The sequence below is a fragment of the Labrus bergylta genome, chromosome 5, assembly GCF_963930695.1.
Source record: "Labrus bergylta chromosome 5, fLabBer1.1, whole genome shotgun sequence".
Taxonomy (NCBI): domain Eukaryota; kingdom Metazoa; phylum Chordata; class Actinopteri; order Labriformes; family Labridae; genus Labrus; species Labrus bergylta.
The window spans coordinates 15324212-15351954 of NC_089199.1; the positions used below are offsets into that span (position 1 = coordinate 15324212).

General features: G+C 39.6%; 3 protein-coding genes across 3 annotated transcripts; 2 read left to right on the top strand and 1 right to left on the bottom strand.

The window, feature by feature from the left end:
- Positions 1-3257: 3257 nt before the first annotated feature.
- si:ch211-157b11.8 (fibroleukin) lies at positions 3258-9723 on the bottom strand. Its single transcript, XM_020646853.3, has 6 exons — positions 7653-9723; positions 6205-6400; positions 5762-5839; positions 5573-5685; positions 5174-5436; positions 3258-4465 (listed from the first exon to the last, which is right to left on the bottom strand). The coding sequence occupies exons 1-6, from the start codon at positions 7929-7931 to the stop codon at positions 4123-4125; spliced, it is 1272 nt and encodes a 423-aa protein (XP_020502509.1). The 5' UTR covers positions 7932-9723; the 3' UTR covers positions 3258-4122.
- A 1250-nt stretch (positions 9724-10973) lies between these two features.
- LOC109993753 (ras-related protein rab7) lies at positions 10974-23774 on the top strand. Its single transcript, XM_020646822.3, has 6 exons — positions 10974-11314; positions 16330-16392; positions 17348-17474; positions 19570-19788; positions 22164-22292; positions 22389-23774. The coding sequence occupies exons 2-6, from the start codon at positions 16340-16342 to the stop codon at positions 22482-22484; spliced, it is 624 nt and encodes a 207-aa protein (XP_020502478.1). The 5' UTR covers positions 10974-11314; positions 16330-16339; the 3' UTR covers positions 22485-23774.
- Positions 23775-24689: 915 nt separating this feature from the next.
- On the top strand, positions 24690-27723 carry arpc4 (actin related protein 2/3 complex, subunit 4). Its single transcript, XM_020646817.3, has 6 exons — positions 24690-24846; positions 26228-26346; positions 26444-26555; positions 26645-26740; positions 26923-27093; positions 27187-27723. Exons 1-6 carry the CDS (start codon positions 24844-24846, stop codon positions 27190-27192), a joined length of 507 nt encoding a protein of 168 aa, XP_020502473.1. The 5' UTR covers positions 24690-24843; the 3' UTR covers positions 27193-27723.
- Positions 27724-27743: the final 20 nt, after the last annotated feature.

Sequence of the window (27743 nt, forward strand, 5' to 3'; positions counted from 1 at the left end):
GTTTCCTGAATAATCAAATAAAACAATTGTTTTAAAGCACATTTAAGTTAAAGTTTACATTTAAGTTAAAGCTCTTTTGTCAAAGTTGACAAGAGAGCTCAACAATCAAAAAATAAAACCATAAAACACTAAGACCAATTCAAAAACAACTGGGAAATAAACAGGAAAGTGTGAACATTTTGATTTGATATTCTTTATTAATCTCTGAGGGAAATTTGGTGTGAAGATTGATTGGAAAAGAAAAGATAAAAAATACCATCTCTCATGCAGAGCCAAAAGCCTTGGAATAAAAGTTTGTATTGAGGTCTGATCTTAAAAATAGGCAGTGTGTTGGTGCCGAACATGTGGAGACAGAACGATCACTTCACCTCAAAAAACAGCTCTTGAATTTCAATTTTAGTTGAAATTTCCATAGCAATTTTGGATTTGATATTTTTTGTAATTTGTCTATGTATTTACCTATTATTTTATCTTATAGCTTTTTAACCTTTCAAAACTTGGGTTAGGGTTAGGGTTATGTGTTTACATTAATTAAGCCTCTTTTATTGCCATCATAGGTCAGGCTCTTGCTGTGTTTTTGCAAAATTTGTCTTTAAAAAAAAAACGTTATATTGACTGCTGCTTATGCATATTATAAGGACGTGTTACAAGGGAACTTTCCTCAGAGCACTGCAGTGTTTCTCAGAGCGGGATGTGCTGGCTAACCGCTGCCCAGGCTGAGGCTTCCGGCCTGGGGGACAGCAGAGCCTGCGGGTACCCCTTACACCCTGCTGCAGCTTCACTATCACCTAACACCAGACACTGTGCCAGGATACTGTGGTGACACAACCCTGGGCCTCTGTTCCTCCCTGTCAACAAGACTGATGGATGTACAGTGAGGAAATGAAGAGGACAGGAGGAGTCATTGACATTTAGAAGGAGAGTAGCTGATTAAGATTTTTTGTTTGTCTGTTTTTTATCATTTATTTTTACCACCAGTTTTTAAAAGGATTTCTCTCAAATATAAACTTTACTTACAGGTCCAACAAAAATGTGTTTGTTCCAAATAGAGTCACTGCAGAATTAAGCTGACAGACATCTTTAGCTAAAATGAAGTTTTCATTTGGCTCTTCAATTTGTTACCAAGCCACCAGGGGGCAGAACATAGTCTTTTCATTATTTTCTCCTGTAAGACAACATACATACAGGACACAAAGGCAAAATCAAATGAGAAAGCTGATATTTTAATGGACTTTATGGGTGATTGAACTTGATTACACACTGAGTCTCCTGTGTGTATGTGTGTGTGTGTGTGTGTGTGTGTGTGTGTGTGTGTGTGTGTGTGTGTGTGTGTGTGTGTGTGTGTGTGTGTGTGTGTGTGTGTGTGTGTGTGTGCGTGTGTGTGTGTGTGTGCATGTGTGCGTGCGTGTGTGCGTGTGTGCGTGTGTGTGTGCGCGTGTGTGCGTGTGTGTGTCAGGCCTCTTTGTGGGGACATATGTGTAAACCAAAGGAAAGGGTAAAAGGAGCTTGTGGATGAATAACAATAATTATGCCGGCGTGATCAAACCATCTTTAATGGAGGCCATTTAAGGTTAGAAGTTGACCTGTTTTAATGAAGTTGAGCAAATCATCCATCTCTTTATCTGCTGAGAGAGACACTGAGTCTCCTGTGTGTGTGTGTGTGTGTGTGTGTGTGTGTGTGTGTGTGTGTGTGTGTGTGTGTGTGTGTGTGTGTGTGTGTGTGTGTGTGTGTGTGTGTGTGTGTGTGTGTGTGGGACGAGAGAGAAAGAGTGTGCACTTGGATACAAGCACATTGTAGATGTGTGTATAAGTAGTGTGTGTGAAATTCCGTGGCCGGTCGGGAGTCTGCCTGAGATGAGTCTGTGTGTTTAGATCAGAGTCCACTGGGCTGAGCCCCCTCATAGGTTAATATTAGACACCCAGCTTGTCGTAGGGACTGACAGCTCATCGTGAACACACACACACACACATACACTGTGAGAACCCAACGCATCACTCACAAACCAACTCTAAGCTCTCAGGAAAGCCTCCATGTCTCTCTCTGACTCCAACTTAAAAAAGTGGGTGAGGTCAAGTGTGTGTGTTTCTGTGTTTTTTTTTTCACTTTGTGGTAGTGGGAAGAGGATACTTTGAGACTATGACTTCAGGGTAAAGCTTCCAAAGGTCAGTGTGTCAGACTTAGACCTGGGAAAGTATGAGAAAGTTAGGAAAATGGCCTCTTCCAAACTGTGCTTGTCTGTGTTAAGTGTGAAACCACCAGCTTTGGGTTTGGCTCTTCCGTAATACAGCTGGAAGCAGAACACAAGAGGCAGTGGGTGGACAGAAGGGGGGGGGGGGGGGGTTAAAATCCCTGTCAGCTCTCTGCTGCATGAATAACATGATGATGAAGTTTACATTTCAAGAGCTGTTTTTCTACCATATCTAGGTTGGTGATAACCTCTCATCTACTGTTATGAAGACGTTGACTCTCATGTCATCATCTGACCTGAAATACATGTACATGTTAAAATCCACGTGAAGGCTGTATTTCCCACAAAATGAGAATCTATTTGTGGTTGTTGCTGACTGGAGTGGTTTATTTCATCTTAAAAAACGAAGAGAGAGCTTGTGGAACATACCATACTAACTACATACTTGGTAGAGCAAGCAGCAGGATAATAAAACAACCATGTAACTAAGGAAATAATAAGGGTCTCCTATCATCAGCTGTATTTTCTGCAGGAAGAATACAGCAACATTTCTCTCTCCCATGTATGTGCTGCAACAAATAAATCAATGTTTGAGAAACACTGAACAAGCTATCTTGCCAGATATGGAGAGCTTAACACTGATAGCTAATGTTAACATAATGTTCAGTTATTATAAAAGCTGGAGCAAGGAATTAGCTGAGGCAACACCAAGCAGACAGTCTAGAACCAGACAACCACCTCCTGATCAAACATAACTTGAACACTAAACACTGCTTGGTCTACATGCCATTGTTGTAGAAGTCACCAATCCTTGAGTCCCCAGTGCTCGAGGCCGAGTCAACAGAGAAAAATCAAAGTCAAGTCCGACTCTGAGTCCAAGTTTGAGTCCTCAGGGTCGAGTATGATCCCAGATGGGCTTCAGTTTTTCACTTTAACACATTCATTTATTGATGTAAAGGTGTTAAATACTAAGTCTTCATGTTTACACTGTACCTGAAGGTCTACAGGTTGTAAAACACAGAGCCAAATTAACATTGAATAACTGTAAAAAAAAAAAGAAGAAAAAAGTCAGCATTGCAAAATGTCAGGTGATTTTATAGTGTTGTATTGACATGAATTCACTTTCAAAGATTAGAGAAGCTGTTTACAGGAGCTGTAAATGTTTCCATGTGAGCAGTGATATCGCAGCAGCAAATATCAGAAACTTTGCAAGTTGCCAAAGCAGAGGAAACTCTCCAGATCTCCAGAGAGGAATGATGAACTGTAAGCATCTAAAATAAAATGTTGAACGCAGCTCTGATGGATCTCTAGATTTATAAGGAGGAGCACCGCTGATTATGTTTCACTCTATGAACCTCGACTGACTTTGTGGGACCATTTGGACATATAGAAAAAGTTAATACTGGATTCTGAATGAGCTGGAATTTTAATTATGAAGTCCAAGTTGATGTCATCAGTGCACGAGTCAGAGACAAGTCACAAGTCCTGAACATCAGAGCTGGTGTTGGACTCGAGTCCGGGTCCTGGACTACATGCCTCACCCATGCTGGTTATTAATTTTTATCATGAAATGTTCTTTTATAAAGTAAATCAAATATTCTGGAAATGTATTATAACAACAACTTCAACAAGCAGTATTATCTATTATGCGTCATTGTTCTGAGTAATGGTTTCAATTTGGTTTTGCAAAAGAACGGCCCTTTAATAAACAGAGAATATTACAGAGTCGTATGGAGTTCCAGTGAGTGCTTGGATGATTCTTTTTAAATATATTTTATTCTGTAATCTTTTAGCTGCCATGTGCATGTTATTGACTTAAAGCTACCTTACATTGAGTAAAAACATCCTTCAAAGAAAAAGCCAGGACCAAACTGTAGCTGACATGCTGTTATTGTACTTTAGAGGATGGTGCTGTGACATGTGGTCATCATCTTTAGGCTGTTCCTGCAAAGTTCCTGGGTCTTGTCTTCATCTCCACCCTCTTAAAGGAGTAGCGCTCTCCTGTTCGGCCATCTGTCAGGATGTACCATGTACCCCAGTAGATACCGTTGGTCACCCCATTGTAGCGCCCAGGGTAATACCGTCCATTCAGGTTTGCTGCCAGGCATGCATCAAACCACCATCCTGCACCATAGTACTGACCACAGTTCCCGGCTACGTAACGGTCGTTGTCTCGGTCAGCAGTACTGAAAGATCTGCCATCATGGTTGTAACGTTTGCTGTAGCTCAAAGCATTGCCTGCATCACCGGAGTACTCCCGCGCTGTCAGACGATACCTGAAGACAGGGAAGCAACATGTTACTCATTTTAGTTGGCAGGGTTGTTCTTTACATCCAAGTCGATAGCATTTGTGTCAGTGTATACTGCAGAGCCAAGTAAATACAAATAACATCATACACAAAACCATGCGTGCATTGAGCCAACTGGAAAAACACTAAACCTAGACCATTTACACGTCATGTTATCCTGTGGGAGAGGGCAAACGAAACATTTCAGGCCCAGTTTTCTTTTCTTTTTTTTTCATGGATAATCAAATTTTAAAAGCTTGGTATCTTATTACTGAAAAACTTTACAAGTGTGTGTTCATATGTCATAATGTCTTTAGGTCTCTAGAAGTGACTTGACAATCAATCATGCTCTTGAGCATACAACACTTTGTCTATTTCACTCCTAAGGGGACCGCTGTTGACTTAATAAAGATCATGCTGGGTTGAAGAAGACTTGAAACAAGTGACTGAAACATATCTCTGCTTGGTGAAGAATAAATCGGAGGAGAATAGGATCATTTTCTCATCTTCCATTCAAACAATTGATCTCTTTTGACGGCAATGCATTTACGCCCTGCTGGCCGCTAGAAAGAATGCAGATTCATGTAACTTCCTTACAGGCTTCACTTTTGAGACAAAGAGACTTCATCCACTTCTTATGCACAGTATTGGCTTTAAGTGTTGTTTAAGAGTATGAGCCTCTGCACTGTGCTTCACCTCTGTGCCTCTGAGGCCACTTTGAAGTTGTTGTAGTTGGCGTGGCGCTTCTGCTGGTGCCAGTCCTCCAGCTCGATGCGAACTTGGTGTTGGCCATTGGAGGTGAGGGCGTAAAGTGCTGCGTTTCCCAGCCACAGCTCTCCCTGCGGACTGCCAAAGCCCTCCCGGTATTCCTGCCATGTCTTGTTGAAGTCCAGTGAGCCGTCCTGCCGATTCTGGATCACTGTCCATCCCCCACCCACTGTCTCCATGTCACATTTAGCCTGAGCCAAAACAAAGATATTATAAAGCCTAGATTTTAATGATCCACAGATAGATCAAAGATGCACACCTCTAAAACAGGATAAGTAGGGTGGGGGTCCGCCTGTGTATTTTATGAGTGTGGTAAAGCTGAAATACCTCCAAAGCTGGTCGGTGCAAGTCCGGCTGGATAGTGTAGATGCCATTTTCTTTGATGCCGAGCTTGTAAATCTCTGCACAGTCCTGTGGATGTAACCTCTCCAGAGGGGGGACTAATAACCACACCAGGGCATCTTTATTTAACCAATAATCAACAACAATTGTATCATGTGATCACTGTTTCCTTACCTGTGGGTGGATGTTGTGTAATGCTCTTCAGGAAAAGCAGCAGATCTTTCTCCCCCTCTCTTCCCACGGCTGCACTCTCTGTCACCCCAGAGACAGATTAGGTTATCAGTGTGTTGTCAGGGGTTTAAAATAGAAGCTTTGTGTTTCTAAACCACACGAAGGGGGGCCAGTTTAGATCATGAATCTTTAAAGCTTCTACACATCGGGATCCATTCCATACTGTATGTGTGGCTGTCTGTGCATCTACACAGGAGGCTCATCCTCCTCAGTGCAGTTAAATTCCTATGCACTCACCTATGACCAACACTTAGCAGGCCTCAGTGAGGTTCTGTTTACTATGTGTGGGGGAGTGACTGCCCTGGCATTTTGCATGTGAGTTCGTGTGTCTGTGTGTATTCGTCTGTGTGTTGCAGAGATGGTAGATATAAATGTGTATTACTCACCCAGTCGTTTGGCCATCACCCCAAGAGTCTGGCTGTGACAGTGGAGGTCACACTCCGTCAGTACAGCTGCCATCAGAGCCAGGATGGCCCCTAGAGAGTTGCTGTCCTGGCCCCCGTAACTCCAGGGGCCCCCTGTTTCCTGTAGGGAGCGCATGCAGCGCTGCAGCTGAACGAGACGCTCTCTCACACCTCCAGTCTGCCAAGAAAGTGCTCAAAGGTACTTCTCTATAAGATATTGTGTCATGCATTACACACAAAGGAATCCTAACCCCATTTTAATTTGACATGATGGGAAACTTATGAAGTATAATTGCAGGATATCTGACAACTGTAAGAGGAGTTACCTATAACCACTCACTATGGACATCTTGAGGTTCATTGGGAGATATTTCAAAGTTAAATAACATATCAAATATTATTTGATAACCCATTAAGCTTAACATATAAAACTGTACATTGCTTACATTGTGTTAGCCAGGAGTTTACGTCTATCACTGAGTTATGTAACACAAACAAATGTTAATGTTTCCTTTCAGCTACTTCCTGGCTCACAGTAATATTATCTAGTAAGTGTTTAAAGGCTAATGTGAGTTTTTGTCTGACCTACAGTACCAATTACTGTATGGTGTTAGAAATTTAAATATAGTCCCAAGATCCTCTGTATTTTCACAATCCAGTCTTTACTCTTGATTAAATGAAAAGTGCTACATTGATGATGATTACATAGATGCCCTAAATATATATGATTTGCTACCAAACAATATGACATTAAAAAAAATACTTAATATCCCCACCCTGAGTGTGATGTCATAGGAAAAATGGCCACCTTGTGGATATGATGAATGACCTTTTGCTTATCATATCTATACATTTTGTTGAGTAAACATGAATGAAATGCGTTTGAGTACTGAAACAGAACCTATATGTATATAATCTTGCATCGAGTTTGAAAGATCTCCAAATCACAAACCTCACAGCACAGTGTCTACTGTCACACTCAACCTGTCTCTTACACTTACATCAGCCTTTGTAATAGTCTCCCTCACACACCTGTTGCTGCATGAGCTCAGAACAACCATATGATGAGGACACTTTTAAAGCAGGCCTAATTTTGTCCCTTCTTTGATTTCTGACTGTTATTGCTCCATGACTGCCAGGTGGTGCCAAGTTTAGTGTGCCGACTGTCCCATGAGGAAGGACCTGCTGGCCTCAGACTGATGACACTGCTCAGTCTCACTGTGCATGTGCAATAAACAACCAGAGATCAGCTCTTGTTCTTACTTATATTTTTTCCTAACTTCCCTCGCTGTTACATGGCTGAAATTTTGTTTTTAATTTAAAGATTGCATTATATGGCTTTTTAAAAGAATAACATTTTGATTTAGGTTATGTAAGCAAGGATCAGTAAGTCTAACTTGGACAGATGTGCTGTAGCTGATGCATCTTACCTTTGGCAGAACCTGGGGAAATTCATGCCTGTGCTCCAACCTCTGAGGTGCATTGGAGATAGCTGGGAGGGAGAACCCCATCCTGCAGGCTGATGACCCAGTTTGACCCTCACAGGCACCAGTGCTGACTCCTGCTCCCATTGCTGGCTGGATGGGCACAGCCACCAGAGTGTCCCTGCAGGGAGGGCTTGTGCAGGCCGGAGAAGCATCTGAGGACAGCAAAGCTCCCACATAGAGAGACAGCAGAGTGAACAAGCCGAGAGAACCAAATGCTATCATGGGGATATTCAAAGACACAGGCTTTTTTTAAACTCTTGAGCAATGGTCCCAAGTTTTTCTGCAGGAGGAGAGCTTCCTTCCACTGAGCTGCAAGGTTTTTGTCCTCTCTCTTTTCTGTTGTTGAGGATTCTCAGCAAACTTTCTCTTTGCTTTGTAGCTCTATAACTGCCTATTCAGGTGGCAAGACCTGTTCTTTTTATTAAGATCTTTGGTGTTATCGTCGTCTGTCTTCTTTTTCTACTTGTCTTTCATCTTCTTCTTTTTTTTTGCTCAGTTCACCTTACTCCTGGTTCTTCTCTTCCTTCTGCTCTCTCTCTGTTGGTGAGGTCGCTTTGGCTCAGATTCCTAGATAACTGCAGCACTCTTTGCTGTCTGACACGGACTAATGCACCCACCCCCTGATGCATGCATGCATGCACACACACACACACACACACACACACACACACACACACACACACACACACACACACACACACACACACACAAACACAAACACACACAGACACACACGCGCGCACACACACACACACACAGACACCACTATCTATCCATCCCATTAACTCATCTCATTCTCTTCCTCTTCTCCCACGCAGCCATAGAGGTGCATGTTTAAATACACACACATACACACGACTCACACACACATACGGGCACCCAGACTTTAAAATAATTATCACTGAATTGAACTGAGGTGCAGTGCAACATTTTGCATGTATCACTCAGACTTTTAGAGCTCAATTTTATATAACGCTGTGCTTGAGCTCTGTCTGTCATTTTTACCTGTCCCACACTGTATTTTCTACACACTATGTGCTACAGTCCCTTATGGTTCCTCTTTTGAACCCCAATACACACTCTTAACAGACTTTAACCTCCCCTTACCCATACCTGTCAACATGCATACGTGTCAGTGTTTGTTGAGATGAAAATGCAGCAGATGCTTCAAGTATGCAGCTCCTTCCATCCTGTGTGCCATTTTGTCACTCCTGTTCTTTTGTGTTGCAGAATTTGTGTTTACAAACGGAGTTCCACAGAGGCCATAAAGGCACTACATTCAATAGGGGCGAGAAGGCAGGAATTCCTCTATAAACATCCAGTCATCAGGATTCTGCAGAGGCACACTCCCACTAACAAGAAGCACAAACACGCACACAAGGAGACACACTAACTCATGAACATGCAGAAAAAAAGATCAGTCAGGAAAGATAGGTTGCAAGTGGCAGCTCTGGTTAAAGAAATAGGATTCTTTGAGTTTTAAAGAACGCAAGAAGACTCAAGTTAATTTTTTTGTGACCAATCATTCATTGAGTAAATTCTTATTGAAGCAGATGCTATATCTGAATTTGTTAAAAACTTAAATTACAACTGATTCTTCTGAAGTTATTCAATGAACAACGTAAAAAGGACTGCATATCATTTAGTGTGTATGAGTGTTTCTAGTCTGTTATTTCCTGTTTGACAAAAGCTTTCTTTAAAATTGAATAAAAGGTCCAAAAGCTCCAGCAACACTTGTAGTACGATTATCAACTTTATTAACAAATTAGACCGACGCGTTTCGGCTTGTGGCCTTCATCAGGGTCACGAGCTTTCAAAGCCTTTCACTCTTCATGAGTGATAAGACATAATAAAAAAGTCAGGTACAGGACAGTACAATATTCTCTGCACGTAAGATAAGCGAGGCAAAACAAATACATTTGGCTATTGAGGTTTTACAGATCAGGTTAATGTAGCTCCATCTAAACCACATACACTTGTTTTCTTACTATCACTCAAATTATTTTAGAGATCAGATCTGATGTAGATGTACAGCAGCTGTCACTCGAACAGAAAATAATATTGTATGTGCATATTGTTGTGCAACATATGGTATACCTCATTAACCATGAATCACATTTCTTTAGGAAGTTTGGGTGAGTCTATGTTTTCAGAAATTCAATATTTTGTCAGTCTTGTGTTACAATATGCTCTAACACACACACACGCACACGCACACAGACACACACACACACACACACACACACACACACACACACACACACGCACACAGGCAGGAACATATTTTCTCTCATCTCATGGACACTTACATGCTGTAAAATGGACAACAACAGCAGATTGCTCACTTATCTGTGACCTTCACACTCTCCCTGGACAAAACCAACACCACTGAGTGTTTGAAACACAAGTGTGGGCTTATGTCAAGGAGCTCCAGTAAGATTTGGTTCATTCATTTTAAACGAGTTGAGACTGCCCTCTAGTGGTGGATTGACGCTTCATCAATCGAAGAAGAAGAAAAGGCCACCAAGAGCAGTTTAGTTACACTTGTAAACATCACAAGACTCATTACATAAGAGAGCTGGAAAAAAAAAATCAATATCTTTCACTACTTCTCTTTAATCACAACATTAATCTTCACCTGGGGATGGGATAATGTGATCAAAAGCTTAAGAAAGGCCACTTAGTGGACTTTGAGACTATTTTCTCAACTTCCGTTCAAATGATACCTTGAACACATACTTTCAAAGGAGAACAAAGTTTAAAGTTATGAAGAGTAGCCTACGACTCTCACAAAGCCTGATAACCATGATAATGTTGTCAGGGTTATCTCTGTCTTTTCAAAAAGCATGACCTGTTTTTTTTTCCACAAGAATAATAGCCTGCAGCTGCAGGGCATTATTTTTTTAAACTCATGCCTAATCATTTTTTCCTCTATGCAGCTTTGATTCGGACTATTATTTTTAATCTTTCATGTTCGGATCCCTTATAGCCTATTTATGTGTTAAAATACTTAATCTATGGAGTTGCACTTTCATACCCGTTATGTTCACAGACCAAACAACAGTAAATCGCCATACCAATACTCATATTAGACCTACATGATCTATTTTTCATATGAATTGTTCTGAATCCTGACCTGAAATCCTGAAAATCCTGAGACCAAAAATGCAATCTACCCTGATTCCTAAATAGTCTGTGATGAAGAAATAATTTACAAGAGGGCTGGAGTTATGGAGCTGCGTCTGACGTAGGACGCATGCGTGGTTTTGGAGGAGGAAGTGAAAGGGGAACAGAGGTTGGGGGTTGCAGATATTTAGCTCGCTGGCAGACAACCCTTCAAGGAAAGTACCAAATTAACATCCCAATTGGAAAGGACCTACTTTGTCATTTCGTGACATTTCTTTTTTTTAATAATTATTCGCGTAACGACTCACGACACGCCTTTCTACGAATTCAAAACGACATTGTTAAATTAACGGTGTCTTACTCTGTACTGGAGAGCTAGCTCGCTAGCTAGCTAACGCCTAGTCAGCCTCGTACGCTGACTGTCCTGAACAATAACAGCTCTTTAAGAAGTCGGTGCCCCTGTGTGCTACACGTTCAAGGTAAGTTTCGAAACGACAGTAGTGTGTACATATATATTATGTTGGACCACTCATCAGTGTGTGCTGAATTACATTAAACAAACACTATAATGATTAATTGTGATGCAATAATTTTCGAGAAGCTACTTGGCAAAAACAAGGCCTGTGGCTCCTCTGGGAGACAAACAAGGACTACAGTGGAGACAAAGCATCGATACAAGCTTTCTTTACAGTAAACATATGTGTTTATATAAAACTTTATATGTTGTGTTTATGTTAGTAGGGAAGCATGGGGCAGATGGGGGGGGGGGGGGTTGTGAGTTTTATTACATGTATACTTTACAGCTGTTAGTGTTGCCAGCTTCACATATGACTAAGATGGTCATGTGTTTTCCCATGTTATCTAGTTTTTGTTTCGCTTGTGACTCACAGGTCACGCAGGTACATGTCGTACTGTTGGCACTTAAATAACAAACTGCTCTGCCTACAACGCCCAAAAGATAAAAAACCCTCCTGGGATGAAGTGTAACCTGTAATCTATTGCATTCTTAATAATTAAAGTCCTGAAGCCCTTGGCTTTCCAAATCAAGCACAGATATTTGTGACACTGTTATACAACTTCTATACCTTTTATGTTTTGTTTTAAAGATTTAATTCATCATAATTTTACAACAGTATGAAGACTGCGACTTGTTTATTCTCCATTTTGTTGTATTTTGCACTCTGTAAACCATCCCTCAAGTTAATTGAATTTCAAGTCTTAACTTGACTCTGAGGTACCTGTGCTGTACTCTGACCGGCTCTAATTTGAGATTTACTCATATCCTATGAGTTTGCATGAACGGGCTGAGTCTTTGAATACAGTTTCTCAACATAGCTTCGGTTCATGTGGGCTTTTATGGTTTAACACAGCCTGCACATTTTCCTCACAGCTTACATTGTAGCATACACAGCTGGATCTAATTTTACGCTGCACAGTGTACCTTCCAGTTTGTTCTGCGGCACTGACTCCTTGAGTGTTTTGCAGTTGAATGTTGTCTGTGAGCTCGTGTGGGGAAAAATGGTAGGTCAGGAAACCATCGGTCTACCTTTCATCACAATCCTGAATAAACACATAAGTGGGTTAAATATATTTCTCAGTAAATGTAGATACGATTTTAAATCTTTAACTGTAAATGATGGTGTATCTGCTACAGCGTTGGAAATTTACTTTTTTGCCTACCTGCCACTGATCTGCTAATAACCCTACAATATCTAACTTAATCACATAATTCATTTAATTTGAATGATTTGTTTAATGCTGTCCATACTTTTAATTTACTTAAGTTGACAGTACTTATGTGTGTGTGTGTGCGTGTGTTAAACCTGGGCCACTGAACCGACAGTTCTTCACATGCACAGTTACCAAGATGCACATCAGATAGCTAAACATAAAAATGTCTAACCTCTCTAGACATGTTCAGATGGGTTATACACTCCACGGGTTGGGTTCTTGCTTGTGTATTCTGGTTTAAATCAGAGGTGATCTGTGGATAGATCTAACTTCTTAAAGTGATTTGAACACTTTTTATTTAGTCTCAGCAGCACAGTGTTTATCACACTTCTATATATCAGATTCTTAAAGTTATTACTGCACTGGTGTTTAGTTGCCACAGTGAGTATGTTCTTGTAGGTCTATGGTCAACAGGGTAACCCGTGCACAGCCTAAACACGCTCCCAGGTGCTCACGGTTGCAGGATCAAATCATGAAAAAACAGAAGTCCGTGGCACACTGAAAATGACTTCAGTGTGATATCGGTTAAAGTCTAACTGTATCAGTTTAAGGGATTCCATAAAGCTGTCGTTCATAAAGTTTGTTAGATTGCATCAAACATGAACTTAGACCTGAAAAAGATGGATCAACTTTCCCTTTGGAGATAAAAAATAGTTTAGCAATAGTTATCTGTGCAACACTACATTTCCAGATTTTTTAAATGCATAAATGTGTTACAGTGTTTCTCCTACCATTATATTAGGGGGGCAGCCCCCCCCAACGGCCTCCTTGAAGGTCAAGTAAAAACATTTATTTTTATTTTTTTTAAAGATTTATTTTTGGGCTTTTTGTGCCTTTTATTGTAGAGATAGGATAGTAGATAGAGTTGGAATTCAGGGAAACAAGTCATTTAAGGATACCTTTTCGTAGAAAAGGACAGCTGTCATTAAAAGTAACACATAAACACAAAGACTCCTTCAAGTGTTTGTGTCAGCGTGTCGGCATATCGGCGTGTTCCCCCCCAACGCTGTAAACCTAGTGGAAACACTGTGTTATAAAAGGTTTCTTTGTTTTTTGCCTTTACCTCACATCTGACGCCTTTAACCAGTAGAACTTATTTATTTCAACAGGATAATGACAAAAATGAGATCCAATAATTCCAAATAATAATATATTATACATATATATATATATATATATATATATATATATATATATATATATTAATATACATATTTCTTCAAAGTCAATTCAAACAAATGTAATGCTTCTTGATTTTAGATTTCCACACATCTGCAGATGTTTTATAAAACTCGTCATAGTTTTTTTTAAAGAATTGTATGGAAAGAAATACTCCCAGAATAAATCAGACTGAACCTCTTGTCAGAGACAAAAATCTTAATTGTCTCGATATCTTACCACTCAGCTGTTTGTCAAAGGTTACCGATCTGATTCGAGGTTCTTTTGATCCATATTGTGGTCTGAGCATGCCCAGTCATCAGTGTTGTTCTGTAGTTCATGCTGGTGTCGGCTTCTCTGTGCTTCACAGTATGTCGGGATCTCAAGTGCTGTGCTCGTTCTATTGAGAAACAAGTGTGCTTTCCAGTTCCTGATGGTAACTCAAGTGTTTGTGTTTTAAGCACAGTTTCAACATTCAGAGTCATTTAAAAGCTCAATGTTTTGATTTTTTTATTCGTAATGGTAGGAATTATTTGGTTTCATAATTGAGTTGGAACAAAAATGGGTTTGTGTATGTTAGATGCTGATGTTCATGAGGAGCTCATGATTGGATTTTGGTTTTCTATTACATGACATGTTACTGTGATTAACTGTCAGAAAATGATGAAAGTCATGTTTTTTACCGTAAAGGAGCAGGTTGGATAGGAACAAGGTTTGTGCACAAACAGCAAACATTATCAAATCCACACATTTCTAGAGGTGGGGGGAACAGAATTGATACAGCATAGTATTGTGATATTTTGTGTGGCGATATTATATTGTCTAGTGGCTGCCAAGTATCAATATTTTTATTATATTATATTAAATATGCTTTTAAATCTTTTTTTATTTTTATTGCTGAAGGAGTTTCACAATTCATTTTGAACAAGTTGCATTGTTGAAAAATCATGTTCAAGTTTGATTGGACTGAAATACTAACAGTTCAGATTGTTAGCTGCATGCAGCCTTTGACAGGCTTTTACTTTGATCAGTGTTGATCTGTCTGGGGGCTTGACTCCCATTGTGTGGAAATAAGAAGACTGAAGTGAGATGATTAGAATGAGAATGTTTTCTTATTTGACAAAACTGTTTTTGATTTATTTTAATTTTGTGGACAAAATAAACAGTTAAAATATCTCAATCGCAATATATTGTATCACAATTCTCAGCATATTGCAAAATGTTTAAAATTGCAATAATCTGAAGTATATAATAATGACTAAAGTATCTTGGGGCCTCTGGTGATTCCCACCCTTACACATTTCTACAACTTTATTCTTTTGAATTCTATATTTTGTGCATTCTCAAATATCAGTTTGGTAAATTGTCAGATCATCCTTAGTGGTATGAAGTAGCTCAATCATAGAAGCCGAATTCATACCAAGCATCTGTGAAAGCTGACAGTCTCACTGAGAGCATGAATGTCTTCATTTAACCACAGAAAAATGTTTTCTTTCCTGTCAATAGTGCTGTGCTGGACTGTTTATGTAGCACTGATAAGATGAATGTGTGTCAAAAGATAAAGCAGCCTCCTTAGAAATCAAGGTTTATTTTAGTCTTTTTGGTCTATTTACTTGGAGAGGGTTTCAGATAACAATATCAGAACCAAATTACTTTTCTTTCTTTTACTGTCCCAAAGTTCATTTTTCTTATCAGAGTTTCCTCCGTTAAATATTGAGTTGTTATGTTTGATTTTCACCGTAATACAATTCTGAATGGTCGGTGGGATAAAGAGAGAGGATTGCTTCCAATACTTTGTTCGACCTTATGTCATTCTTAATATCCAACAGACAGATCATATTAGTCAAGGAGTAGTAGTGTACAAGTAATGGCTTCTTTCTGCCGTTTCAAAATGTGCACTGTAAACTACAAGATTTTTTGTGAAAAGATGTCTGAATGAAACTTCAATTTCAAAAATGTCTAAAACAATCACTCATTCATGTGTTCTTTAATACTAGGATCTTATTTACTTAATTTGGTTCATGGTTCACTTTACATTTGAGTGTCAAGGAACTACACGTTACAAAATCATTAACAACAGTTTTAGCTTAAATTTACCTCACTCACTCACAACCAAATCTCTGCCTCCATCTTGCAAGCTCAAGTTATTATATGATGTGTAAGTAAACTCCATGGTGTGTTTCCTTTATATATTTACTACATATATCATCATCAAAAAAAAAACTGCCAGATGTGTCACTTAATTTGTGCAATACTGAGAGTGGTTGAGACCTCTAGGAGGAAACTTCTGTGCTTCGTGAGAGAGAAAGAATGATGTGTTCCTCGTGATTTGCTCAACAGCTTAGAAAGCACATGACTGGAATGAGTGGTATTCAAACCTGATTGGTCCAAGGGCCATGAGTCTTTATACACACGAACAAACTTTTGGGCTAATTTTTTCCAAAGGGCCTGTCTGCAATGCAAATATATTTACCTTTTGCATTGATCATATGTTCTCTGACCAGTAGGAAGCTGGTGATAAGGTCGTAGCGATGAAGAGGTCAGGGAGGCGTGTGGTGCTGTGTCTCTCTGTGTGCTGAAGTTGTTGCTCTTTGTCTTTCTGCAGCCGTGGAAAAATGACATCTCGGAAGAAAGTGCTCTTGAAAGTCATCATCCTGGGAGATTCCGGGTGAGTCACATCTTGGCATATTTCTCTGCTACATGTTAAAACCAGAAATGCAGGGTAAGAAATAATCAGTTCGCATGAGTAATGACTGAGTCAGGCATCTTTCAAAAATTGTTAAGTGTTTAGAGTCATTGAAGAGGATTTGTATCAGTGGTACTTCCTTGTTAGCAGGCATTAATACATTATCAGCTGTCTCTAGGCAGAACTATGCTCCTGAATTATACAGCCTTCCTGCTATGTATCTGCAGACTTATGAGACTTTATCACATTATGTATGTTCTTTCTAAGTACGGCACAAAATTGTCTGTTAAAAGTTGTAACATCATTATGTGCAGAATATTTTGCACACTAAGTATTCTGCAGAAATTTATATCCTTCCTTTGTCAAAACATTTAGCTGTGTTAAATTGTGGTGAAAAGGTTAAAATCTTTATCACATATTGAAAACAAAAACAATCAATAGCAATATCAATCTGACTGCAAGGCAGTTGGAGATGTCCACTTTTCCAACAGCGAAACAAAGTCAGAATATTGCATTATTGAGTCTGTCACAATGCTTTCTGATTACAGAAAGGAAACATGAAGTCACCATAAATTACGGAACAAAATGAACCAAGATATCAGACAGGATCAAGACATTTTTCGAGATATTGGACCCCTTTTAGGCCCTTTTTATATTCAGATAAAGTCCAGAGTTTATTACACTACAGACACATGCTTCTGTCAACTGGATAAAAAATGTTTGCATCAGTCCTATATTCTTCAGTAGTTCCACTTGGAAGGAGTTGGTTTAATCGATCAGATATAGTTTGGAGTAAATAGGGTCTAGATTACACCGATAGCTGAATCAGCTCTTCATAAATCTTTTTACTGCATGTGTCATACTACCTATCAGTTATCTGCTCTTTGTCTTTAATATAGAATCTGATATCTTTCTGTCTGTTTTCCTCTGCTCTCAGTGTCGGGAAAACCTCCCTAATGAACCAGTATGTGAACAAGAAGTTTAGTAACCAGTACAAAGCTACAATAGGAGCAGACTTCCTGACCAAGGAGGTGATGGTGGATGACCGGCTTGTTACCATGCAGGTACAGAGCACATACAACTTAAAGGGTCACATCCTGGGTAGATTCTCCTTCACAAGAACGTCAGAGTTAAATCTTGATTTCTAGGCTACAATCCAATTCATAGACGATTCATTAAAACAGATTCTGTATTATTCAATTCAGGCCGTGGCTCATTGATAGCTGAATTAAAAGTATTTTTTTCCCCAAATAACTGAGAAAAAAATAGGAAAAACAAAATTAAGTGTCTCTGTGTTTATTACTTCTCTAAGAGACAAAAAATGAGGTCTGCTGGGAATATGAACATTTGACATCACGTGTATGAACTGAAGTCTTTATCACACCAAAGCTCATGTGAGAGATGTGGTTTAGTAAATAACAACGAGCTTGTTATTCAAAAAAATATTTCTAAACCCTGTTTGTGATGTTGATGTATTTATATTCTACCGTCTGTTGTACACAGATTTTAAAAAAGCACTTTCTTCTTAAATTGATAGACATTGCTGGCACGCAACAGTGAAAGGCTGTCTTCTTGTGGTCTTGTAATCAAAGTCATGACTCTCAACCACAAGTAAAGGTCACAAACATAAACAGTGGTGCAAGATATCACTAATCTCACAGTTCAGATTTGATCGCTGATTTTAGTCACAGATCGGATCCTTCATTGGATAGCCTTAAAAATAGTGTAATAATACTTTTCTTCTCCTCAGCTAGCTAGGATTACAACAGATTCATTTTAACAGCACTGCAGATCAAAATGTATATCCATGAATTTTAAAATTGTATCAAATTGCTACAATTTGAAATAATAATAATACAAGCTAGATGAACCTGAACTCCTTTTATTAAGAAAGTGCTTTTAAAAGTCTGAGTACAACAGACTGTAAAATAAAAAGCTTACTAATTTCAAACACAGTATTTGTTTCCTCACAACAAAGAACATCAACCTACAAACAATAATTTGACATCTTCATGTGACTCACCAGTTCGCTGTAATCTACAAGAAATATATATTTTCTCGTTGAAAATGTTGAACATATAACAAACACAAACTGTTCATTAAGCGGTTGTGTGTGTTTGTGCACTGGCTGCACATGCAGCACAAACCGTGTGACGAAACAACGAAGGGGCCGTGTGCATTTAAGTCATAAATCTTAGGTTTTTGGACCGAACAGAGTGCACTGTAAGAGATTCCATTTGGCTAAGTTTACTGCTACAGACGACAGCAGGCTCTACATTAGTAATGTTAAGTGTCTGAGATACCTGCGAATAACTTGCGGTACAAAAAAACATTTTAAGAGCTACATTGTCTTTCTATTGGTACAGCAGATCTCCACTGTGCACACACACACTTCTTAAACGCTGCCTTCTCTTCACAGAGACTCCACGCAGGGATTTAGCAGCAGTATGTTTGTTTTACACCATTGTGATACATTTTCCATTGATCTGATCAACTGTGATCCTTTTCACCACTATAAGCAGCACAGAAGACTACAGATACCTCGATGAAAACAAAGACTTTGCTGACTTGTGGCTGGAAAAAGTGTTTAATATTCTGGTCGGCTTGTGCTGCTAGCTAGAGCATCTTAATCCTGGTTTTATCATGCTGTTTCATCAGGTGAGGTTTGGCATTCATAAAGGCTGACTTTTGGACTCCATTTGTGAGGTGGAGAACTATAAATCACTTCAGTGATCTCAGACATGTTTAGTTTCTGCATGCAAGCCACCCACCACTAACCAGCAAGCCAGCTAGCTAACTTGATTCTCTTTAAATGTTAAAGGTCAATGTCAGAGTCTTGCAAAATTCAGGACAGTGAACACTGTTTTCAGAACAAGCAGCAAAACATCAGTAAACTAGCTCATAACTTTGATTTGGACAATCAGTACGTTTTACATTCTTACCCATCACCTGCCGACTTCAATGTACTCATATCTTTCACATCAAGATCAGTCACTGTTTTGGGATAGTCATTCTTCACACCCCTCATCCTTTAGAAGGACAATTTATATTGTTTGAGTATTTAAAGGGCATTATTTTTAACGTTAACTAGAATGACTTCTCATATCTCCTGTTATGTTGTCTATTTACGGAACATTTTGTCTCGTTGTGGTTGTGTAGATCTGGGACACCGCTGGCCAGGAGAGGTTCCAGTCTCTGGGTGTCGCGTTCTACCGTGGAGCCGACTGCTGTGTGCTGGTGTTTGATGTGACTGCACCCAACACCTTCAAGACGCTCGACAGCTGGAGAGACGAGTTTCTGATCCAGGCCAGCCCTCGTGATCCTGAGAACTTCCCCTTCGTGGTGCTAGGCAACAAGATTGACTTGGAGAACAGACAGGTTGGTATAAATTCCTCCACGATTGTTTCTTACATGGTTACCCATGCAGCACTTAAGTGTCAGTGTCCTGTTTTCATCACAAACAGCTATTGCTTTTTCACTCATGTTAATCATATTTGGTTGTGAGTGGTGTTAAATTGCAACAACAACAACAACAGCACTATGGCTGCCACTGTGTGCGTTGGCTAGTAAACAGACGGACTAAGCCCTAAAAGAATTGACGTTACCATAATAACCAGCACAAATGCCCAACAGGAAGTGTTGCTGATGTGATTTGGGGTAAAACTTTAAGCAGGTTTACAAAGGCGCCTCGGTTCTGCCTCTCTTAGTAACCATAGCTTTAGCCAGCAATGAGGTCAATCAAGTCTGAGAGTTTTGAGAGTTGCTCTGTATAATTTCCTGCATTTTTGTACTTAATCACATCCCATACGTATCTGTGGTCATACTTTTAAAGGTATAGATCAAACAAACAAACAATGCAAACAAATTAACATAATACTTCAATGGAATGAATAATTTCCCACTGCTTTTGCTAGAAACATTTTTAGTGGCATAAAACAACATGAAATTTCAATGAAAGAAACCTCCCACCTCTTCCTCTGCTACCTCAAATCTCTCCGCTAAGCGCCTCCTCCCACCAAATGATGCACCAAACATGCACACCAACTGTGGCAACTGATGTGGTGTGCTGCACAGCTGTTGCACCATGGGCCACCAGCAAGGCAGGCAGAAAGAGCAAGTGAGAGAGAGAGAGGGAGATCTGCTAGAACAGGTTACACACTACAAGATAATCGGGCAGATTTTGGGCCAGAGTCCTTTCTTCCGACCAAAGACAGCAAAGGTATGATTACCTGATGGTTTTAAAGATTATCTTGTCGGATGTTCCTGTGGTGTGAGGTGTGTTAGGAGTGGTTTTACACTTCCCAATATGCTCTGAAGATGATTGGGGCTGCCCAGATTTGAAATCATAAATATTGAACATGTTCAATATTTATGGTTAGGAGTCCTGTTGTGTGGGTAGAGCAACGAAGACGGCCGAGCCCGGACTCTTTGAATTGTCGCGTGGAACTGAAAAATTGGAACTAGGGAAGCAAGCTGACTGAAGCAGGAAGCACAACAAAAATAACCATGGCAACAACAGCAAACACAAAGCTTAAAGTTAGATGGATGTTTTAAAATCAGGACCAACTTGGTGATTTGTGGCAACAACACAAGTGTTTACACACCGTGTCCCGTAAAACAATCCCACTGACAAGGAAAGGAGTTGGACCTAAATGTTCACTGTACTGGATGTACCAGCTAACATCTAGCCACATTTAGCTTGTCCTTTGTGTTTGTTTACACCTGTGTTGCATTTGACTGCGCAAGGTTACACGATTTGATAGTGGAGACTGGTTGTTGGTAAATAAATCGGTTAGTGTGTGTTGTGCCGAGTTGGTCGTCTCGTTGCACACCACACACTGCAGGAACTGAACTGTTAAATCTGTCATGATCTGTGGTCATGTGTGGGCTCTCACATTTAAGAATCGTTTAAGATTTTTAAAATCTATTACTGTGTGCCAGGCCTAACAAAATTCATGTAGCAGCCGGATGCTGCTAAATTGTACAGAGTTATATACGAATGGACTGTGCTCTACTACTATCATGCAAGTTAGCCCTGACAAGTTTGATTAAATTATAAAATATTATTAATATTAAATTCTATTGAACTGTTTTGACTACAGTAGCAAAAAAAATAAAAAAAAGATTTGCCACATTTTATTTTCATTGTTCCATTATTGGACATTTTATGGCTTTTCTGTCATTACAATTTTTAACATTATAAAGGATATGCTGCTATATGTTGTTTTGAATTGTGGATAATTATTCGTATGCAATTTGTGCAGAAAGGGATCAGAGTTTTAGAACCTTCTTGCTTAGTTGTGACTCTAAGCCTTTTGAAGAGGAGAACAGGGACAATGTGGTCATAGTGTGTTTGTCTTAACAAAGGAGATGCTAAGGGACTGAAGATGAAAGTTAGATTTCAGCAAAGTCATTATGTCCTATTGAACCTTTTATTTGGAATATGTCTCCTGGTCCAGTTATAAAATAATAAATGTATAACTGAAACCACCAGACTATAATATAACCCTGATCATCACGACCTTCAGGAGCCATCAGGATTTTTTATTATTTACCCTAAAACTTTTTATGTCCTATTATAATATTATTTTTGATGGTGTGTAATGAACTCAGCCTACTGTAATTGTAGAAAGAATAAAGTGTTAAATATTCCAGACTTTAATTAAAATGTTTCTTTCATAGCAAACCCTGAGCGCCCTCGTTTGCATGTCAGCTCACTACATGAATGCATTTCTCCCTCTTCTTACACACAGGTAACCACTAAAAGGGCTCAGGCTTGGTGTCAGAGTAAGAACAACATCCCTTACTTTGAGACCAGCGCTAAAGAAGCCATCAATGTAGAACAGGCATTCCAGACAATTGCACGTAACGCTCTCAAACAGGTACGTAACCATTGCTTGAAATGCAGAATAAAAGACAATGGGACTTTGAGTCTTTTTTTCCATGCTGACTATTTTCTCTCTGTTTTGCATTGTCAGGAGACAGAGGTGGAGCTGTATAATGAATTCCCAGAGCCCATAAAACTGGATAGGAATGACAGAGCTAAACCTTCAGCAGAAAGCTGCAGCTGTTGAGGGAAAACTTGGACCATCTTCTCTCTTGGCTCTCTGAAACACCGGTTACATCACCTGCACCTTGCTCCCTGGGAAAGTACTTCCCTTCTGGTCTTCCTCCTTCACCCCACTCTTCATTCCATCCACAACGCCCCTCACGCAGTATGCTGCACATGGATGTACACGCCCCTCACACAAAAACACAAACTTAGCACACAAATTATTACACTAGTGTACTCTAAGAAAATTCGCTGACAAATCCCGTTCCCAAAGATCGCTTGAGAGAAGAATGACACCCCTTCTGGCCCGACAATCCCAGACTTGAGAGGGAGTGATCTTCTGGCCCCGCCCACCCACATTTCTGACTGTGGCCCCCTGCATCTCACACTGAAAGGGGAAAATGGAGCCATGTTCAAAGAGTGCAATGGAGAGCGCTATAGGACTGGCTGATGCTCTGTAATGTGAGATGATGTTGGCTAATGTCAGCATCCCAAGTATCGTATTCTCTCTTTCTGCTTTCTCTTTGCTTTCTTTTGCCAATGTGTCAAATAATCAAGTTGAACTATATATATAAAAATATATTTTAATTGGCTGATGTTATTTGTCAAGCCAATCTAAAACACTCTCTTGTTTTTTTGCACTTTCTTTTTATGTTTTTGCCTTTAAATGTTATAGAGGGATGACTGATTTTGGACAACATCTGCTAGCAGACGCCTTTTGGTATTCTTCAAATTTAACCCCCTACTCGTTTTCCCTGTCAAATCTCCGCTCAAACACTTTGGTGATTGTACTGCCTTTTCCCTCAAAGGTTGCGTTAACTGCAGAAGAAATGTTGACAAAGTAGACAAGCCGATAACGCAGCCACTGTGTAAAACAAGGTTTATTCCTCAATATATTAATATTTGCCTTTTATGTATCATTAATTGTACTGCTACTATTACTGCTGTAAATGTTCTGTCCGTCATCAGACATCTTTCAACGCTGTCAAATTACAATATGTGTCACCAACACAGCAAACACCTGTCTTCTGTCATGTCTGTTATAGCTGTTCTCTCTATCTGCTTGTAGCTCAGGTTGGCTAAGTACTTCATATTTTTAACGGATTGTGCATTACGGTGTATAGATGGTAAAGGTAAAAGGCAGGTGGATGAAACTGAAATGGATGGTCTCGCTTTCCATTTAAAGAAAAATCCAACTTTCTGCCCTGGTATAACTCTTTCTCCTTATCGAAAAAAAAAAAAAAGAATCACTGCGATGCCAATGATGTTGTCAAGAAAACTGGGACGTCAAATAATTAAACTCTTGAATATATCAATGGTGTGGGATTATGTGTCCAAGTTTGTGTTGAAAGTACATTTTTGTAGTGCATCCAGGCACTGCCTCGTGTGCACATCATATCAGGGTCTTTTTCTTTTTTTTCAGGTGTTCTTGTCAGGTTATTCTGGCCAAGTAGGCCTCTCTTCAGGACTCTGACGGTGTTTACACGTGAAGCTTGACTCCTGTTTGTGTAGCTGAACCTTCAGGAAAGTAAATTGGCGTGCATAAGACGACTACCCTCCAACCAAAGCAGTTCAATGGATTGCATGCATCAATCATTTGATTTATAACACCAATGATCTTCTGCTTGAAGAATATCATCAGTTCTTCAATAGATAAAAACATTGTAATCATCAGACATCTTGTATCTAGAGAGCATGGAAAAAAAAGGTGTCTTTCTGAATCTGTCATTGGAATTATCCAATGTGCACATTTTAAAACTACTAAAGGACTTGCGTCTGTAATGTCCTCCACATTATGTCTCTTCATTATAGGCTAAATGCTGTTTTTCCAAAGCTGTCTTCCATGTCATGCAGAGTTGGAGAAATCTAAATCCATTTTAATGATACATTTCCCTGTGGTTAGTCATTTAATGTATTTTTCTACAACATATTAGAGACGGATATAAATTGAATGTGAATTATGCACATAATCATGAAACCATTTCCCAAATAATGTTTAGGCTTCTGTTCTAGCAATAGTGTAGTGCTCTGAATCAAAGAGAAAGGGCGTATTCTGGGATTGTTATAATAAATAAAGCCGAGCTGGAACACAAACAATCCCTTAAATTATAAATGAAAAGGTCGCTCCAACACCACAGACTGATGTGACTAGTACACAAAAAAATAAATACATAGTTAACCATTTGATTCAATTCATAGTGGTACAACATGATTTGTCTCCAATGCTCTTTTCATTTATTTCTTCTCTTGACTCTTGACATGCTCCGCTGCAGAGACAGCATAGAGTTAAGAGTTGAGTTCCTGTCTCCTCGCGGAAAGGTAACCAGCGCACTGACAGCGTAGCTACTTCCGCCTTTAGCCGCCGCTCGTCACAGAGAGAAATGGTAAGAGAAATCAGACTAATATGCTAAATAAACTCCTTTTTTTAACAGCACCATTTATGACATTTTCATTCCTCATAGACATTAACGCATTACTCCCGCTCGTCTTACACTGCATCATTTAGAAATGGGACAGCGTACGCTTTCCTCTGGTTGTGTTTTGTACTAGCTTAGCAGGAACGCTATTAGCCATCAGGCTAACGTGAGCTAGTCGGTGTAAAGAAAACATGCGAAGTGGAAGATATTCAGTCAAAGGTATAAACAATGCTGATCCGAGGTGAGGTGGTGGCTGAGGTCTGACACAGTCCTGACACATGGTAACACGTCGTTAGACATACAGTGATGAAAAGAATAAACAAGAGAAAACATCAGCTGTCACTGAAACCAGCTGATATGAGGGCTTGTGTCAACCTCTGTCCCTTAAAATTACCTCTTTAAATAAACATCATTTGGTCCACCTGTGCTCCTACTATTTTTTTTCTAACTGGCTGACCATTTTTCTGATAGCAGCTGTCAGATGATGTTGATGGGGTTGTATATTTCCTAAGGTAATATTATAGTTCAATCAACAACTGAATAAAGTGTGTTTCTCAAACAGCAATAGTTCATGCTTCTAGTATTGGTATTGTGTTTTTCTTTTCTAAGCTACAGTAAAACTAGGTATGAGGGTCAAATCCCAATGCAGTATGGCGTCATCAGTTATGGATAAATAACAAATGAATAAATAATTGTATCAAACTATACATTTTCTTACATAAACGCAATAGTGTTGATCGAGCAGAGCTCTGTGGGGTTGTCAGAGCTTGTGTATGACGTAGCTCAGGACCCAACCAGGTGTAGTTTGTCTCACCTCTTTTTTCCATACTAAAGTGGGTCAGGGACCGAAATCCTCGAGGACATTTAAACTGAATGGGATATGTTCAAAGCCTCTGGATGTGCTTCTACAAATTGTGACCTATAGGTTCTCTGTTCCTGTCTTTGTGGCAACGTCAGTACCTGCCTCTGTTTGACACCTCGATGAAGGTAGGAGAGCTGAATAAGACTGCCTGCTGGTACTTAGAGGGGGTCTCCTGAGGTCAGAAATACTGCAGCTCTAGGGGTAACCAAAGCAAAAGCCTGTGTGCCTTAGATTTTTGGGGGGCTTTGGTGATGTACCTTTTTTAGTTTCTAAACTGTGTACTTAAACCCATTGATACATGGAGTAAATGCCCTTTAAGATAACCTGCAAGTGTCAAAGGCCAAAGTATTCTAGGTCAAGGCTTAAGGTAGTTAGTGATCTTTTCTGCGTCATGTTATCAGGTGCAGTGAAATCAGTGAAGAGTGTACATCTCCAGAGCATCTCAACAGTCAGTTTAATTGACTCTTCTCTCTTTGTCTCCCTCAGACGGCAACTTTACGTCCTTATCTAAATGCAGTGCGTGCTACTCTGCAGGCCGCCCTCTGCCTGGAGAATTTCTCCTCGCAAGTGGTGGAGAGACACAACAAGCCAGAGGTGGAAGTGCGGTGAGTTTGATACTGCAACTTCACCTGTGACTCTGAGGCCACTTTAATCCAAGCGAGGCCTGAAATCTGACCTTCGTCTCTTCATGCCCACTTTTAGGAGCAGTAAAGAGTTGCTGCTCCAGCCGGTGATCATCAGCCGTAACGACAAGGAGAAGGTTCTGATCGAGGGATCTATCAACTCTGTCAGAGTCAGCATCGCTGTCAAGCAGGTCAGTTAGGAGGTCAATTGTAATTCAGACTCTGATACTAACAGATGGTTACTTTACAGTCATTCATTTGAAATAATCTGCTGTTGTAGGCGGATGAGATTGAAAAGATTCTGTGCCATAAATTCATGCGTTTCATGATGATGAGAGCAGAGAACTTCTTCATTCTGAGGAGGAAACCTGTGGAGGTAAGTTGGTGATAAAAAGGATCAAATATAGAGAAGTTATTCAGCTACTGAAAAGTGGAACCAACATGAACTTTTTGTTGACACTGGTGTGACTTGTTGCTGATTAAAGTTCATTGTATTCAGCTCATACAAACACACCTTGTAGCTGACCCTCATCTTTTGTCATCATCCTCATTTTGCAGGGCTACGACATCAGTTTTCTCATTACCAACTTCCACACAGAGCAGATGTACAAACATAAACTGGTGGACTTTGTTATTCATTTCATGGAGGAAATTGACAAAGAGATCAGCGAAATGAAGTTGTCTGTCAACGCCAGGGCTCGTATTGTTGCAGAGGAGTTCTTAAAAAATGTAAGTTCTACAGTTTCTACAATCTCATTCTCATTGCTGAAATCTGTGCTGCGTTATTTTGAAAACATTTTGTTGTGCCTTTGTTGTCCCTAGTTCTGAGAGAACGGGAGAAAACCCAAACAACCTTTTGCATTGTGGCCATCACAGTGGCGGGCTCACATCACTGGGTGGAGGAGGCAAAGTAGGATCAATCAAGAGACGCTGATGACGTGCAGATAAACATGCACAGGCCAACGAGTGTTTTGCCCTTTAAACTTACTTTTCCCTTTGCGTTGAAGTATTGATGTTTGTATATAATACACATTAGTTTCTGCCATTAGAACATCAAAAAAAGGTCTGGTCCTGTTTCAAACCATATTTTGTTTTCAATATTTATGAGCACAGGGTAATTTGACATTTTAAAACGTATTTAAATGTTTTTAAAAAAAATGTATATTATACGCATATACATTCAATTTAGGTATTTTTTGTTATAACAGATCTGAAACCATGAGGGCAATCAATTGGAGTTATGTTTCCTGTGTTAGTACACAAAGCGAACCCTATTGTAAATGGAAATGATGAGAATAAATATACATGCTGGCTTGTAATACTTGTGAAAATTAATAAAAAATATGCTTTGTATTGTAATCTTTTTTTTCCCTTTTTTT

Coding starts and splice junctions, on each gene's coding strand:
- LOC109993753 (XM_020646822.3), top strand. CDS start 16,340: ATGACATCTCGGAAGAAAGTGCTCTTGAAAGTCATCATCCTGGGAGAT. Junction 16,393..17,347: donor ATCATCCTGGGAGATTCCGG/GTGAGTCACATC, acceptor CTCTGCTCTCAG/TGTCGGGAAAACCTCCCTAA. Junction 19,789..22,163: donor TTGACTTGGAGAACAGACAG/GTTGGTATAAAT, acceptor TCTTACACACAG/GTAACCACTAAAAGGGCTCA.
- arpc4 (XM_020646817.3), top strand. Junction 26,347..26,443: donor AAGCCAGAGGTGGAAGTGCG/GTGAGTTTGATA, acceptor GCCCACTTTTAG/GAGCAGTAAAGAGTTGCTGC. Junction 26,741..26,922: donor TGAGGAGGAAACCTGTGGAG/GTAAGTTGGTGA, acceptor CTCATTTTGCAG/GGCTACGACATCAGTTTTCT.
- si:ch211-157b11.8 (XM_020646853.3), bottom strand. CDS start 7,931: ATGATAGCATTTGGTTCTCTCGGCTTGTTCACTCTGCTGTCTCTCTAT. Junction 5,686..5,761: donor TACACAACATCCACCCACAG/GTAAGGAAACAG, acceptor TGTGGTTATTAG/TCCCCCCTCTGGAGAGGTTA. Junction 4,466..5,173: donor GTGGCCTCAGAGGCACAGAG/GTGAAGCACAGT, acceptor CCCTGTCTTCAG/GTATCGTCTGACAGCGCGGG.